Source organism: Somniosus microcephalus, chromosome 11, assembly GCF_052327205.1.
Source record: "Somniosus microcephalus isolate GS21.2 chromosome 11, FLI_Smic_1.0, whole genome shotgun sequence".
Taxonomy (NCBI): Eukaryota; Metazoa; Chordata; class Chondrichthyes; order Squaliformes; family Somniosidae; genus Somniosus; species Somniosus microcephalus.
Window position 1 is genome coordinate 221,509,649 of NC_140997.1, and position 14,045 is coordinate 221,523,693.

At 45.2% G+C, this 14,045-nt stretch overlaps 1 protein-coding gene across 4 annotated transcripts in view; it reads left to right on the plus strand.

Annotated features, from left to right (window-relative positions):
* LOC147111262 (caM kinase-like vesicle-associated protein) overlaps positions 1-14,045 on the plus strand; it is a 136,738-nt gene that overhangs the window by 108,013 nt on the left and 14,680 nt on the right. For all 4 annotated transcript variants that reach the window (XM_086001996.1, XM_086001997.1, XM_086001998.1 and 1 more), the window contains 2 exons: positions 7,264-7,402; positions 9,833-9,953. In XM_086001996.1, coding sequence (XP_085858122.1) covers positions 7,264-7,402; positions 9,833-9,953 — 260 coding nt within the window. The remainder of the gene's footprint in view (positions 1-7,263; positions 7,403-9,832; positions 9,954-14,045) is intronic.

Here is a 14,045-nt window from a genome sequence, read left to right on the forward strand (position 1 = left end):
AAATTTGGTTTGCCCAGTCTGTATGTAGATTAAAGTCCCCCATGATTGCTGTATTATCCTTGTTACATGCGCCTCTAATTTCCTGATTTATACTCTGCCCTACATTACAACTACTGTTTGGGGGTCTATAAACAACTCCCACCAATATTTTCTGCCCCTTGCTGTTTCTTAGCTCCACCCAAACTGATTCTACTTCTTGATTTTCGGAGCTAAGATCCTTTCTCTCTACTGTCTTTATCTATTATCAGAGCTATCCCTCCTCCTCCTTTTCCATTTTGTCTATCTCTTCTAAGAGTTAAGTATCCTGGAATATTTAGTTCCCAACCTTGGCCACTATGCAACCATGTCTCCGTAATGGCTATTAGATCAAACCTGTTCATTTCTATCTGCGGCACCCCTAACCCTACTCTGACTAAGATCAGCTAACTCAGCAAAGACCGGAGATTGAACCGAGAATTGCCCTAGTCTGTATCACTCAGTACAAAAAGAAAAAGAAAGAAAGACTTGCATTTATATAGTGCCTTTCACGACCACCGGACGTCTCAAAGCACTTTACATTCAATGAAGTACCTTTTGAAGTGGAGTCACTGTTTTAATGTGGGAAACGCAGCAGCCAATTTGCACACAGCAAGGTCCCAGAAACAGCAATGTGATAATAACCAGATACAGTAATCTGTTTTTGTTATGTTGGTTGAGGGATAAATATTGGCCAGGACACTGGGGATAACTCCCCTACTCTTCTTCGAAATAGTGCCCATGGGATCTTTTATGTCCACCTGAGAGAACCGACAGGTTAACGTCTCATCTGAAAGACAGTACCTCCAACAGTGCAGCACTCCCTCAGCACTACACCAGAGTGTCAGGCTAGCTTTGATGTGCTCAAGTCCCGGGAGTGAGACTTGAACCCACAACTTTCTGACTCAGAGGCGAGTGCGCTACCCACTGAGCCACTGAGCCACAGCTGGGAAGTGCATCTACCCGTTAACCCGTTGAAGGAGAGGTGCATTTCTAATAACTCAAACAGTGTACCACTTTAAGTTATTGGAAATGCACTTTGAGTAAAAGACATATCAATAATCACTGATGAGTTGAAGACCATTCACTCTTGTGCAATAGCTCATAGCAAAATCTGTTACCAGTTCAATGTTATAGATACAGTCCATAACTGCTGACTGAACTAAATGATTTCCTTATAGGCAGACACTAGTCCCAGCAGTATGCTCATCCAGCCAGCTGTATCTAAGTGAACATTGAATTTATGTAACACACCGTGACCTTTCAAATTGATTACATTTGCTGAACAGAATTGTTATAGATGACTGGAGTAAAGGTCAAAATATCCATTTACACTGACAATGTATATTATTCAGATAATAGTCCCTTGTTCCTATTTAGATGTTGGAGTCAATTTCTCATAATTAAGTCCTTTTATAATTTATGCGCACAGTTAAAGCACAATCTGTGCCAAGAAGACTGGTTGAGGAGTGCTTGGAACATTTGGTAACAAACCATGGGCGTGTGGAGCATATGCATCCCTCGTAAATAGCCTTTTAACAGATGCTGAATATAGAAAGATTATTTGTAACAATACTTTTACATTGAAACAGCTACTATATATGAATATGATATATTAGACGTGGTGGGACAGCACCACAAAGAAATGTGATCATTGTTATAGAGACAGGATTAATTAAAAATGTCCTAGTAAAGGATCCCCTTGGAATGAGTGACCATAACATGGTTGAATTCCATATTCAATTAGAGGGTGAGGAGGTTGTATCTCAAACAAGCGTGCTAAGCTTGAATAAAGGAGACTATGAAGATATGAGAGCGGAATTGAGTAAAGTGGATTGGGAAAATAGATTAAAGGGTAAGACGATACAAGATCAGTGGTGTACATTTAAGGAGTTATTTTACAACTTCCAAAAAAAGTATATTCCACTGAGAAAAAAAGGGTGTAAAAGAAAAGACAGCCATCCGTGGCTAAGTAAAGAAATTAAGGATAGTATTCGACTAAAAACAAGGGCATATAAGGTAGCCAAATCTAGTGGGAGGATAGAGGATTGGGAAAACTTTAAAAGACAGCAAAAAATAAAAAAAAGATTGATTAAGAAAGGGAAGATAGATTATGAAAGTAAATTAGCAAAAAATATAAAGACAGATAGTAAGAGTTTTTATAGTTATATAAAAAGAAAAAGGGTGGCTAAAGTAAATGTTGGTCCCTTAGAGGATGAGACCGGGAAATTAATGGTGGGAAATATGGAGATGGCAAAAACACAATGAATATTTTGTATCAGTCTTTACAGTAGAGGACACCAAGAATATCCCAACACTGGACAAGCAGGGGGCTATAGGGGGGGGAGGAGATAAACACGATCAAAATCACTAAGGAAGTGGTACTCGGTAAAATAATGGGACTCAAGGCGGATAAATCACCTGGACCTGATGGCTTACATCCTAGGGGCTTGAGGGAAGTGGCGGTAGGGATTGTGGATGCATTGGTAATAATCTTCCAAAACTCCCTGGACTCAGCAAAGGTCCTGGCAGACTGGAAAACTGCTAATGTAACACCCTTATTTAAAAAGGGCAGTAGACAGAAGGCTGGAAACTATAGACCGGTTAGCCTAACATCTGTGGTAGGTAAAATTTTGGAGTCCATTATTAAGGAGACAGTAACAGGACATTTGGATAATCATAATTTAATAGGACAAAGTCAGCATGGTTTTATGAAGGGGAAGTCATGTTTGACAAATTTGCTGGAGTTCTTTGAGGAAGTAACATATAGGGTGGATAAAGGTGAACCAGTGGACGTAGTGTATTTAGACTTCCAAAAGGCATTTGACAAGGTGCCACACAAAAGATTATTGCTTAAGATAAAAAATCACGGGATTGGGGGTAATATTCTGGCATGGATAGAGGATTGGCTATCTAACAGAAGGCAGAGAGTTGGGATAAATGGTTCATTCTCAGACTGGCAATCAGTAACCAGTGGTGTTCCGCAGGGGTCAGTGCTGGGTCCCCAACTCTTTACAATCTATATTAACGATTTGGAGGAGGGGACCGAGTGTAACATATCAAAGTTTGCAGATGATACTAAGATGGGAGGGAAAGTAGTGAGTGAGGAGGACATAAAAAACCTGCAAGGGGACATAGACAGGCTAAGTAAGTGGGCAGAGATTTGGCAGATGGAATACAATACTGGAAAGTGTGAGGTTATGCACTTTGGCAGGAAAAATCGTAGAGCAAGTTATTATCTTAATGGCAAGAAACTGGAAAGTACTGAAGTACAAAGGGATCTGGGGGTCCTGGTGCACGAAACTCAAAAGGTTAGTATGCAGGTGCAGCAAGTGATTAAGAAGGCCAATGGAATGTTGGCTTTCATTGCTAGGGGGATAGATAATAAAAACAGGGAGGTATTGCTTCAGTTGTACAAGGTATTGGTGAGACCGCACCTGGAATACTGCATACAGTTTTGGTGTCCATACTTAAGAAAGGACATACTTGCTCTCGAGTCAGTACAAAGAAGGTTCACTCGGTTGATCCCGGGGATGAGGGGATGGACATATGAGGAGAGGTTGAGTAGATTGGGACTCTACTCATTGGAGTTCAGAAGAATGAGAGGCGATCTTATTGAAACATATAAGATTATGAAGGGGTTGGATCGGGTGGATGCAGGGAGGATGTTCCAGATGATGGGTGAAACTAGAACTAGGGGGCATAGTCTTAGAATAAGGGGCTGCTCTTTCAAAACTGAGATGAGGAGGAACTACTTCACTCAGAGGGTGGTAGGTCCATGGAATATGCTGCCCCAAAAAGCTGTCGAAGCTACATCATTACATAAATTTAAAACAGAAATAGACAGTTTCCTAGAAGAAAAGGGAATTAAGGGTTACGGGGAGCGGGCAGGAATTTGGACGAGTCTAGGTTCGGATCGGTCATGGCCCTGTGGGTAGCGGAGCGGGCCCAGGGGCCGTGTAGCCTGATCCTGCTCCTGTTTCGTGTGTCTAATTCTGTTAGATTCAGGAGATAGTCCTGTCATAGTGGATTGGCGGTTAGGGTCAGATCAGCCATGATCTTATTGAATGGCGGAGCAGGCTCGAGGGGCCAATTGGCCTACTCCTGCTCCTATTTCTTATGTTCTTATGTCGGCAAACAGCAAGAGGAATGATTCTGGGTCGGAGATCAATCACTGAGCTATGAAAAGAGCGGATGGGAACTCAACCTGCTCCTTCAGCAGGAAAAGAAATCGGAAAAAGATTTCTGTCATGTTCAGGTAGATGGGCATTTTTCCTTGGGCTGCACATAGGGCGACGTGTCTATTAGATTCCTGCCCCATAAATAAGGAATCAGACCAAAGACGGCATTGGCTCAGAATTTGCAGTCAGCGGTGAAGGAACGGCGCTCGCCATTCACCTCACTGACAGCTGCCCACAAAGTTTTCACGGGCTTTTGAGCAGAGACTTGCTGTCATCGGGTGTCTGGTCCAGTGTGGCGCCCTCTACAGGGCGTCTGTGAGCATGACAAGCAACAGCATGGCTCTTCAACCAATCAGATTGAAGAATCCTCACTGAGACCCGCAGAGTCTAAGCCAGGAAGTATAAAATAGATTTCAATCATGTACAGAAAGTGGAATAAAGATTGGGAAAGACAGATGGGATTAAGAAAGGGAGATAAAAGAGACAGACAGAAGAAGTTAAAAAAAAATTGTTTGAATTTTTTTAAATCTCCAACACTTATCAATTTCTGAAGGAATGAGACTCCACACTTGTAAAATTAAATTTTCAGGGCCAGAGAGGTTGTTTGGCATTAATTATCACTTATCGCACCATTACAAATTCACTTACTCCTTCATGCACCAGCCCTAATTTTTTCTGCTGTATTTAGTGGGGAACTAGTGGGTAAGCACCCCAACTTCACGCCATTGCATTAATTTCAGTGCCGAGTCTGTCAACGAGGACTGTTACAACGGACCCTGTGACAGAGCGGGGTATCTCTGACAGCAACTTCCAGATTTCCGCGTTTAACTGCACACGTGTGGACGCCGGAAGCTGCTGTCAGATTTACTCCGTTATAACGGTGAGCGCTGTTAGCCTCACCGTTATTCCTATCGCAAAATCCGGCCCATTGTATTTAAGGAATGGCGTCAATGGTGGACTAATATCTGTCCCATCAGCAACACTCACAAATATAAAGCTGCTAAGCTCCAGAGATCAGGTGTCATTTTGTGCATCCCATAAGTTGCCATTGGATTTCCACTTAACTTCTTACCGGTATGGTTTGATTTTGGGTTATGGCAGCACCAGAGAGCATAATCGAGAGAGCGGCCCACAACCGTGTCTCCATTTGAGCACAGCTCTGCTGTTTATTATAGAACTGCCACACTGGGGATTTTTAAAGGGCAGGTGTTGCCATGGTAGCAAAGTCTGCATGACACTTTATGGTGTGTGTAGAGGAATGACACATTGACTGAGGCGGTGAGTCACGTCACCTGTCACAACTGGTGTGACAAATTTAATATTTTTAACGTTGATTTAATTTTTTTTAAATGACTAATATAAATGCCACAAAAAATCCTCTTTAAAAAATTTGACTGCTTCGACGAGCAGCAGAACATTAGGAACAGCAGTCGGCCACTCAGCCCCTCGGGCCTGCTCGGCCATTCAATTAGGTCATGGCTGATTTTTTTAATTCATTCACGGGATGTGGGCGTCGCCAGCATTTATTGCCCATCCCTAATTGCCCTCGAGAAGATGGTGAACCACCTTCTTGAATACAACTGAGTGGCTTGCTAGGCCATCTCACAGGGCAGTTAAGAGGCAACCACACTGCTGTGGGTCTGGAGTCACATATAGGCCAGACCGGGTAAGGACGGCAGATTTCCTTTCCTAAAGGACATTAGTAAACCAGATGGGTTTTTACAACAATCTGGTCACCATTACTAACTTTTTATTCCAGATTTATTTAATTGAACTATAAATTCCCTCCCTGCCATGGGATTTGAACTCATGTTTCTTGGATCATTAGTGTAGGCCTATAGAATTACTAATCCAGTAACATAACCACTATGCTACCGTACCCATAACAGGGAGTAGCTGAGGCAAATAGCATAGATGCATTCAAGGAGAAGCTCGATAAACACATGAGGGTGAAAGGATTGGAAGGATATGTTGATGGGGTTAGAGGAAGTAGGGTGGGAGGAGGCTCATGTGGACATGTTGGGCCGAATAGCCTGTTTCTGTGCTGTAAATACTTTGTAATACCTGCCTTTGCTCCATATCCCTTGATACCCTTACCTAACAAGAATCTACCTATCGCAGTCTTCAAAGCTCCAATTGTCCCAGCGTCCACAGCCTTTTTGGGGGAGAGGGTTCCAAATTTCTTCTAACCATTGTGAAAAAGTGCTTCCTGATTTCACCCCTGAATAGCCTAGCTTTAATTTTAAAATTGGAACCATAGAATGAATCATAGAATGGTTACAGCACAGAAGGAGGCCATTCGGCCCATCGAGCCTGTGCCAGCTCTCTGCTAGAGCACTTCAGCTCGTCCCACTCCCCCCGCCCTTTCCCCGTAGCCCTTCAAATGTTTTTCCTTCAGGTACTTATCCAACTCCCTTTTGAAAGCCACGATTGAGTCTGCCTCCACCGCCCTTTCAGGCAGAGCATTCCAGATCCTAACCACTCGCTGCGTAAAAAAGTTTTTCCTCACGTCGTCTTTGGTTCTTCTGCCAATCATCTTAAACCTGTGTCCTCTGGTTCTCGACCCTTTCTGCCAATGGGAACAGTTTCTCTCTATCTACTCTGTCCAGACCCCTCTTGAAATGATGTCCCCTTGTTCTTGATTCTCCCATCAGAGGAAATAGTTTCTCTGTATCTACCCTAACATTTTTAACACTTAACATTTCCTTTTAACATTTTAAACAGCTCGAGCAGATCACGCCCTAATCGCCTATACTCAAGGGAATACTACCCACGTTTTTGCAAGCTCTCCTCGTAATTTAACCCTCTAAGTCCCGGTATCATTCTGGTGAATCCGCGCTGCACCCTCTCCACGGCCAATATATCCTTTCTGGGGTGCGGTGCCCAAAAACGAACACCGTGCTCCAGATGGGGTCTGACCGAGGCTCTGCACAATTCTGAAGATTTTTCAGAGTGGAATGTTCTAGAAAAAACTGAGGGACCAAAAATATGTCCCAGCCTTTTTAAGCGAATGCCATCCTCAAATTCTTGGTTAAAATCTGTTATTAATTCTCATTATTTATTTTAGTGCCACAGGTCGGGAGGTGTTCGACTGGATCCTAGACCAAGGTTACTATTCTGAACGGGACACCAGCAATGTGATCAGACAAGTGTTGGAGGCTGTGGCCTATCTGCATTCCCTCAAGATCGTCCACAGAAATCTGAAGGTAACAGATGTTTAAATTAACTGTTGCCTCACAAAGTTCTTTACAGGATTGTATTGGAGAAAAATTCAGTTAAATGTGCATCAGCAATGGACCATATGTAAGGAGAGTCTCAACATGAGTGCCCCTTTAAGGAGAGTCTCAGCGTGGGTGCCCCTTTAAGGAGACTCTCAACATGAGTACTCCTTTAAGGAGAGTCTCAACACGAGTGCCCCTTTAAGGAGGGTCTCAACATGGGTGCCCCTTTAAGGAGATTCTCAACACGAGTACCCCTTTAAGGAGAGTCTCGACATGAGTGCCCCTTTAAGGAGAGTCTCAGCGTGGGTGCCCTTTTAAGGAGAGTCTCAACACGAGTACCCCTTTAAGGAGACTCTCAACATGAGTACTTTAAGGAGAGTCTCAACACGAGTGCCCCTTTAAGGAGGGTCTCAACATGGGTGCCCCTTTAAGGAGATTCTCAACACGAGTACCCCTTTAAGGAGAGTCTCGACATGAGTACCCCTTTAAGGAGAGTCTCAACACGAGTGCCCCTTTAAGGAGAGTCTCAACATGAGTACCCCTTTAAGGAGATTCTCAACACGAGTACCCCTTTAAGGAGGGTCTCAACATGAGTGCCCCTTTAAGGAGAGTCTCAACACGAGTGCCCCTTTAAGGAGGGTCTCAACATGGGTGCCCCTTTAAGGAGATTCTCAACACGAGTACCCCTTTAAGGAGACTCTCAACATGAGTACCCCTTTAAGGAGAGTCTCAACACGAGTGCCCCTTTAAGGAGAGTCTCGGCACGAGTACCTCTTTAAGGAGAGTCTCAACATGAGTACCCCTTTAAGGAGAGTCTCGACACGAGTGCCCCTTTAAGGAGAGTCTCGACACGAGTACCCCTTTAAGGAGAGTCTCGGCACGAGTGCCCCTTTAAGGAGAGTCTCGACACGAGTACCCCTTTAAGGAGAGTCTCGACACGAGTACCTCTTTAAGGAGAGCCTCAACACGAGTACCCCTTTAAGACGAATGTTAACATCAGCTTTCTATTTTTAGATTTTTCAAATATTTTTATTTAAACGGTAGGTGTTGATGACGGAATGAGACTGACACAGTTGCCAAACCTGCAGTTACGCGGAGCTTTAATGACATCAGGCAAAGATGTTTAACGAGAAAATTTTAGCAAATGTTACTTTCAGCCATTTTTCCATTTTACCTCAGACCAGCAGCTCCCACTGCTGCTTATAGCTCTTCCAAACCAATCTGCCAGTCACGTCATCGGCACTCATGATTTAAACAAAAGCATTCAAAATATACCCTCCTCAACAAGCAGGAGCTCCATATGGCTGCACAACAAGTGCTATGACTCGCTCTTTAATCCTCACTCTGCTGCATAAACAGGAGCTCCATATGTTTCGCACAGTGGCAGTGACTAGTGCCTTAACCCTTACCTTGCTGAATGAGCAGTTGCACAACAAACACCGTGGCGCGGAATTTGCTGGCGCGGGGCATCGCGCGGCATGTCCACATTTGTTAGATTTTTTTTACCTCTCCCTTCAGCTCGCAAAACGTTAGCGCCGCAAATTGCCGGAAGTGCGAGCTGATAATGGCGTGGGTAAAGGGGCATCTGGGCCCCGAGTGAACAACGGGGGCAGCAGTCTATCTCCTTAATCAATGAGATTTAAGGACAGAGGAAGAAACAGAAGAACAACGGAAAAGGAAATAGGGTGAATTAGAGTCAAATTAGATACAGAAAGAGAGGGACAGAAAGATTGGATTAAGAGAGAGAGAACAAAGAGACAGAAAGGAACAGTAATGATTTTTAAAAAATTTACATTTCAAAAATCCCTAGGAACAATTTACTACCTGCAGGAGTGAGAATCCACGGTTTTAATTGCTCCCTTTCTGGGCCGGAGAGGTTGAGTGGCATTGCAGGAACATAAATCTCATCCTTAAAAGGGTTCTTACATCGTTAAGTACCAGCCCTAACTCTCTGCAGCGAGTTTAGTTTGTTTTAACAGCGCAGATGCAACAATTTCTTGACCCGACTCGCGGGGCGGTTGACGGTGAGCTGCCGTTTTCACGAGGCCAGCGGCACAAATCGTCCAGCAGTTTGTGGCAACTCGCAACTCGCGCCGAATCCCTTCCTCGCCACAAATTGCCGGGTTGTTTACACAATAATAACGGCGGGCGCCTTTAACGCGCCAGTTTTTCCCAGCAAATTCTGGGTCGCTGCGATCGGCGCCTCCAGGGCTTTCATTCAACTAGATATCCATTTCTTTTATTTCTGTGTTTTTTTTTTAATTGGCAATGCGGCATTATGCCATGGCTGTCAGCTCTTGCTGAAGGGAAACTGCTGACGTGCATGACAATTTGCGAATGCTAATAATAATTGTGTTCTTTCTCTCTGTCATTTCTTAATCTGTGTTTTTTTTTCCTTTTCCCTGCTTCTGTCAGCTGGAAAACTTAGTTTACTTCAATCGTCTAAAAAACTCCAAGATTGTCATAAGCGATTTTCACCTGGCTAAGTTGGAGAATGGGCTGATCAAGGAGCCTTGTGGAACGCCAGAGTATCTAGGTAAGGTCCCATGGATGCGGGTGTGAATGATCTCCAGTGGCATATTCCAGCAACCGCCCGATTAACATTCTTATCCCGCTTCCTATAAGGGATCTCTAACTCCATGAGCGTAACTTCAGTTTCAAGGGCATTCTCTACCACCCCTCCCTTCCCCCCCCCCCCCCCCCCCATTAGCCTACCTTTATTTACAAGGGCTGTTGTTAGTTCGGCCTTGTATCTACAAATGATCTCGTGGGGCGGGGGGCGGGTAAATTTGACTTCAACGATAGCGCAAAACAGGCAACAACCAATCGTTTTACACCCCGTCCGATTGACTTCAATGGAAAAAGTTAGAAACATAGAAGATAGGAGCAGGAGTAGGCCATTCGGCCCCTCGAGCCTGCTCCGCCATTTAATGAGATCATGGCTGATCATCCAAACTCAGTACCCTGTCCCTGCTTTCTCCCCATATCCCTTGATCCCTTTAGCCTTAAGAAATATATCCAACTCCTTCTTGAATATATTTAATGAATTGGCCTCAACGGCCCTGTGTGGTAGAGAATTCCACAGGTTCACCACTCTCTGGGTGAAGAAATTCCTCCTCATCTCAGTCCTAAATGGCTTACCCCTTATCCTTAGACCGTGAACCCTGGTTCTGGACTCCCCGACCATCAGGAACATCCTTCCTGCATCTAGTCTGTCTAGTCCTGTTAGAATTTTATAAGTTTCAATGAGATCCCCTCTCATTCTTCTAAACTCCAGCGAGTACAAGCCCAATCGAGCCAACCTCTCCTCATACGTCATTCCTGCCATCCCAGGTATCAGTCTGGTGAATCTTCGCTGCACTCCCTCCATGGCAAGAACATCCTTCCTCAGATAAGGCGACCAAAACTGCACACAATACTCAAGGTGTGGTCTCACCAAGGCCCTGTAAAACTGCAGCAAGACATCCAAATGAGGTTATCACTTGTTTTGTGCGACCGATGAAGTCGAATTTCACCCCCTTCTCTTGTCTCCAGGAGGACTCTTTGTGACTCTGTGGGCTAGGTGTATTTTATAAGGAATCTCCTTTATATTGGGTCTTTACTTCTCCGGGATACACGAAAATTATTCCGGATGTTTAAATTCATTACCTCGAAATCTTCTTTTCCTTTATGACTTTTCACTGTATGACCTTGGATTGAAACCTTGTACAAATTCACACTCCCAGCGCAGAGCTCCGCGCACTGGGAGTTCATATCAGGAATTCAGGTGTGGCGGTCAACAGGCCCCACAGGATTTTCCATCCGTTTAAGTTACTCCCGTGGGGCCGCTGATCCTGAGTTTCGGATGCGCGCTCCCAGTATGTCAAGCTCTAAAATTGACCTCATGACCAGCCATTTTCAGACGATGACAGAAAGCATTATTCACTCCTTCCCAATATGAAACTACAGTCTAAGCAAAACTGCCAACCAGGATCTTAATCCGCTTCAAACGGGTCCAGTACCACCCATTAAGCATCGGTGGATGCTGTTAAAAATGGGTACCTCTTGGATTCCAAGATCCTAGTGGCTGCCGCTCAGAAGCTGGGATGTGCAGAATCTTCCTTCTTTTCCATCTCTGTCCTTGTCTCTCCCTCACTTTTGAAGTAATTGTCAGTGCAAGAAGGATCCAGACAGAAGGCTTCGAAGAGAGACAAGAATGTTATCCAATGGGTGCTGGTCTAGCAAATCTCACCTTGGAAACTGAGAGTCTAGTAATTGGTGGGTTGGCACCATTTAAGCTACTGAATTGATTTTAAAAACCCTTATTGTTCACTGATGTCTTTCAGGAAAGGGAAGCTGCCACACCTACCTGGTCTGACCTACATGTGATGCCACAATAGGTGTTGGGGTTTAGATAGAGTAAATAAAGGGAAACTGTTTCCGATGGCTGAAGGGTCGATAACCAGAGGTCACAGATTTAAGGTGATTGGCAACAGAACCAGAGGCGACATGAGGAAAAACTTTTTTACGCGACGGGTGGTTAGGATTTGGAATGCGCTGCCTGATAGGGTGGCGGATACAGATTCAATAGTACCAGAGAGTGGTGAGGATGTTACCCAGAGAGTGGTGAGAATGTGGAACTCGCTACCACAGGGAGTGGTTGAAGCAGACAGTATAGATGCATTTAAAGGGAGGCTAGACCAGCATATGAGGGAGAAGGGAATAGAGGGTTATGCTGATGGAGTTAGATGAGGAAAGACGGGAGGAGGCTCGAGTGAAGCGTAAACGCCGGCATGGACTGGTTGGCCCGAATGGTCTGTTTCTGTGCCGTATATCCTATGTAAGTAGCCTTCAGCAGGTAATTGGATAAATACTTGAAGGAGAAAAAAATTGGAGGGATATGGAGAAAGAGCGAGGGAGTGGGACTAACTGGATTGCTCTTCGAAAGAGCCGGCGCAGACTCGATGGGCCGAATGGCCCCCTTCTGTGCTGTACTGTTCTATGATTCCTAATGTCCTCAGGGCAACTGAGGATGGGAAATAAAAGCCAGCATCGCCCGCATCCTCAGAACAAACGATCGAAATGATAGAGATTGCAGTAAATGGGAGAATCTCAACAGTTACGACTCAAATTCTTATCGCGCTACCCATTATATCAATGAGAGGCATCCAAGTGCTGGAATTCAGAGAGCAGCGTAAATATAAACAATCACCATCCGAAGCATTGGAATTGGATTGTTACACCCACAGTTTAATTTATGAAGTAGCAGATGGCGACTTGCATTGAAAACACATGTTTTCAACATCGCCGCTGTCTGCCTGCTGTGAGGTTTCTATTAATTGATTTTTTTTTTTAAACAGGATCGTATGACATAGGACAAAGGACATATTAAAGCATGTTGCACAAGCGAATTTTTTTTTCCAGAGAAGATTACAGAGAAATTCACAATCTGCTGCATTGACTGAGGTATCTGGGCCCGGCTTACATACCCGACAGTGAGAGTTTAACCGCCACCTACAGCACTCAGTAATGATGACATGCAGAGATAGAAAATGAGGATTAAAAAGCGTATTAACTTTGCAAAATGAATTACAATTATTTGCTCTTAAGATACAGTGCCGGCTCAGAGTCCAGTCAGTGCATTCGACCGTGACCCACAGGAATCTTGGTTTCTCTTCCCTCTTCTGCCTTCATTCAAACATATAATATGTTTGTTTATCCGCACAGCCTGCATACTATAAGGGGAATTTTAACCCCGCGCCCCTCCCCAATTACAGGCAAGAGATGGGTGGGGAAAGGGTTAAATTCTTAAACAGCTGAAAACCGACCCCAACCCGCCATGAATGCACCTATTTCTGGTTTAACCAGGGCTGGTTTATGGGAGAGGGGTGAGTAACCTGCTCTTGAGAGGTGGGTCAGTCATTTAAATATGTTAATGAGGCTACGTGCCGGGTTTCCCAGAGCTCGGGATATCCGACAGCTAATGGGAGGTGAGAACTGCCGGATTCAGCAGGTAAGTGTTTTTCCAGCACTGCTTGTGGGCTAGGAGGAGCAGGTATGCTCCCCCCGCCTCCCCCCCACCCCTGGCCCACCGAGATAACCTGCCAAAATCAGCCTCACTCTGCCAACCCCCCCCCCCCGCGCGATCTCCAGGCCAACCCCCAATCTCCACCCCCCGTGATCTCCCCACCCCCACCCGCGATCTCCACCCCCCCGTGCTCTTCCCACTGCCCCCCCCGCAATCTCCAGGCAACCCCCGATCTCCACCCCCCCCCCCCGTGATCTTCCCACCCCGCGATCGACCCCCCCTGCAATCTCTCCCTCTCTCCTCCCCGGTCCTTGACTGCTCCCTTCGACCGCAGGCCTTCCCGCCCAACAGACAGCCAGCCTCTCAATCTGGCCGGCTGCCGGGCGGGAAACGGAGAAAAAAATTCAAATGAGGTCCTTCCGTCAAACTCGGCTGGACCTCCACGTTCCCCGTGTTCCCGGGTTTCCTGGCCGCTTAAAGTCGCCTCCGCTGCCTCTCTGTAAATATCGGGGCCTTTGTGTTGCATGAATGACCTTCTGTATACGCCAGATTTCCAATTCTTCCCCATTCAACAGGAATCTGACACATGAGATCGGTAACTCACACTCTCCTGTCTGCCGA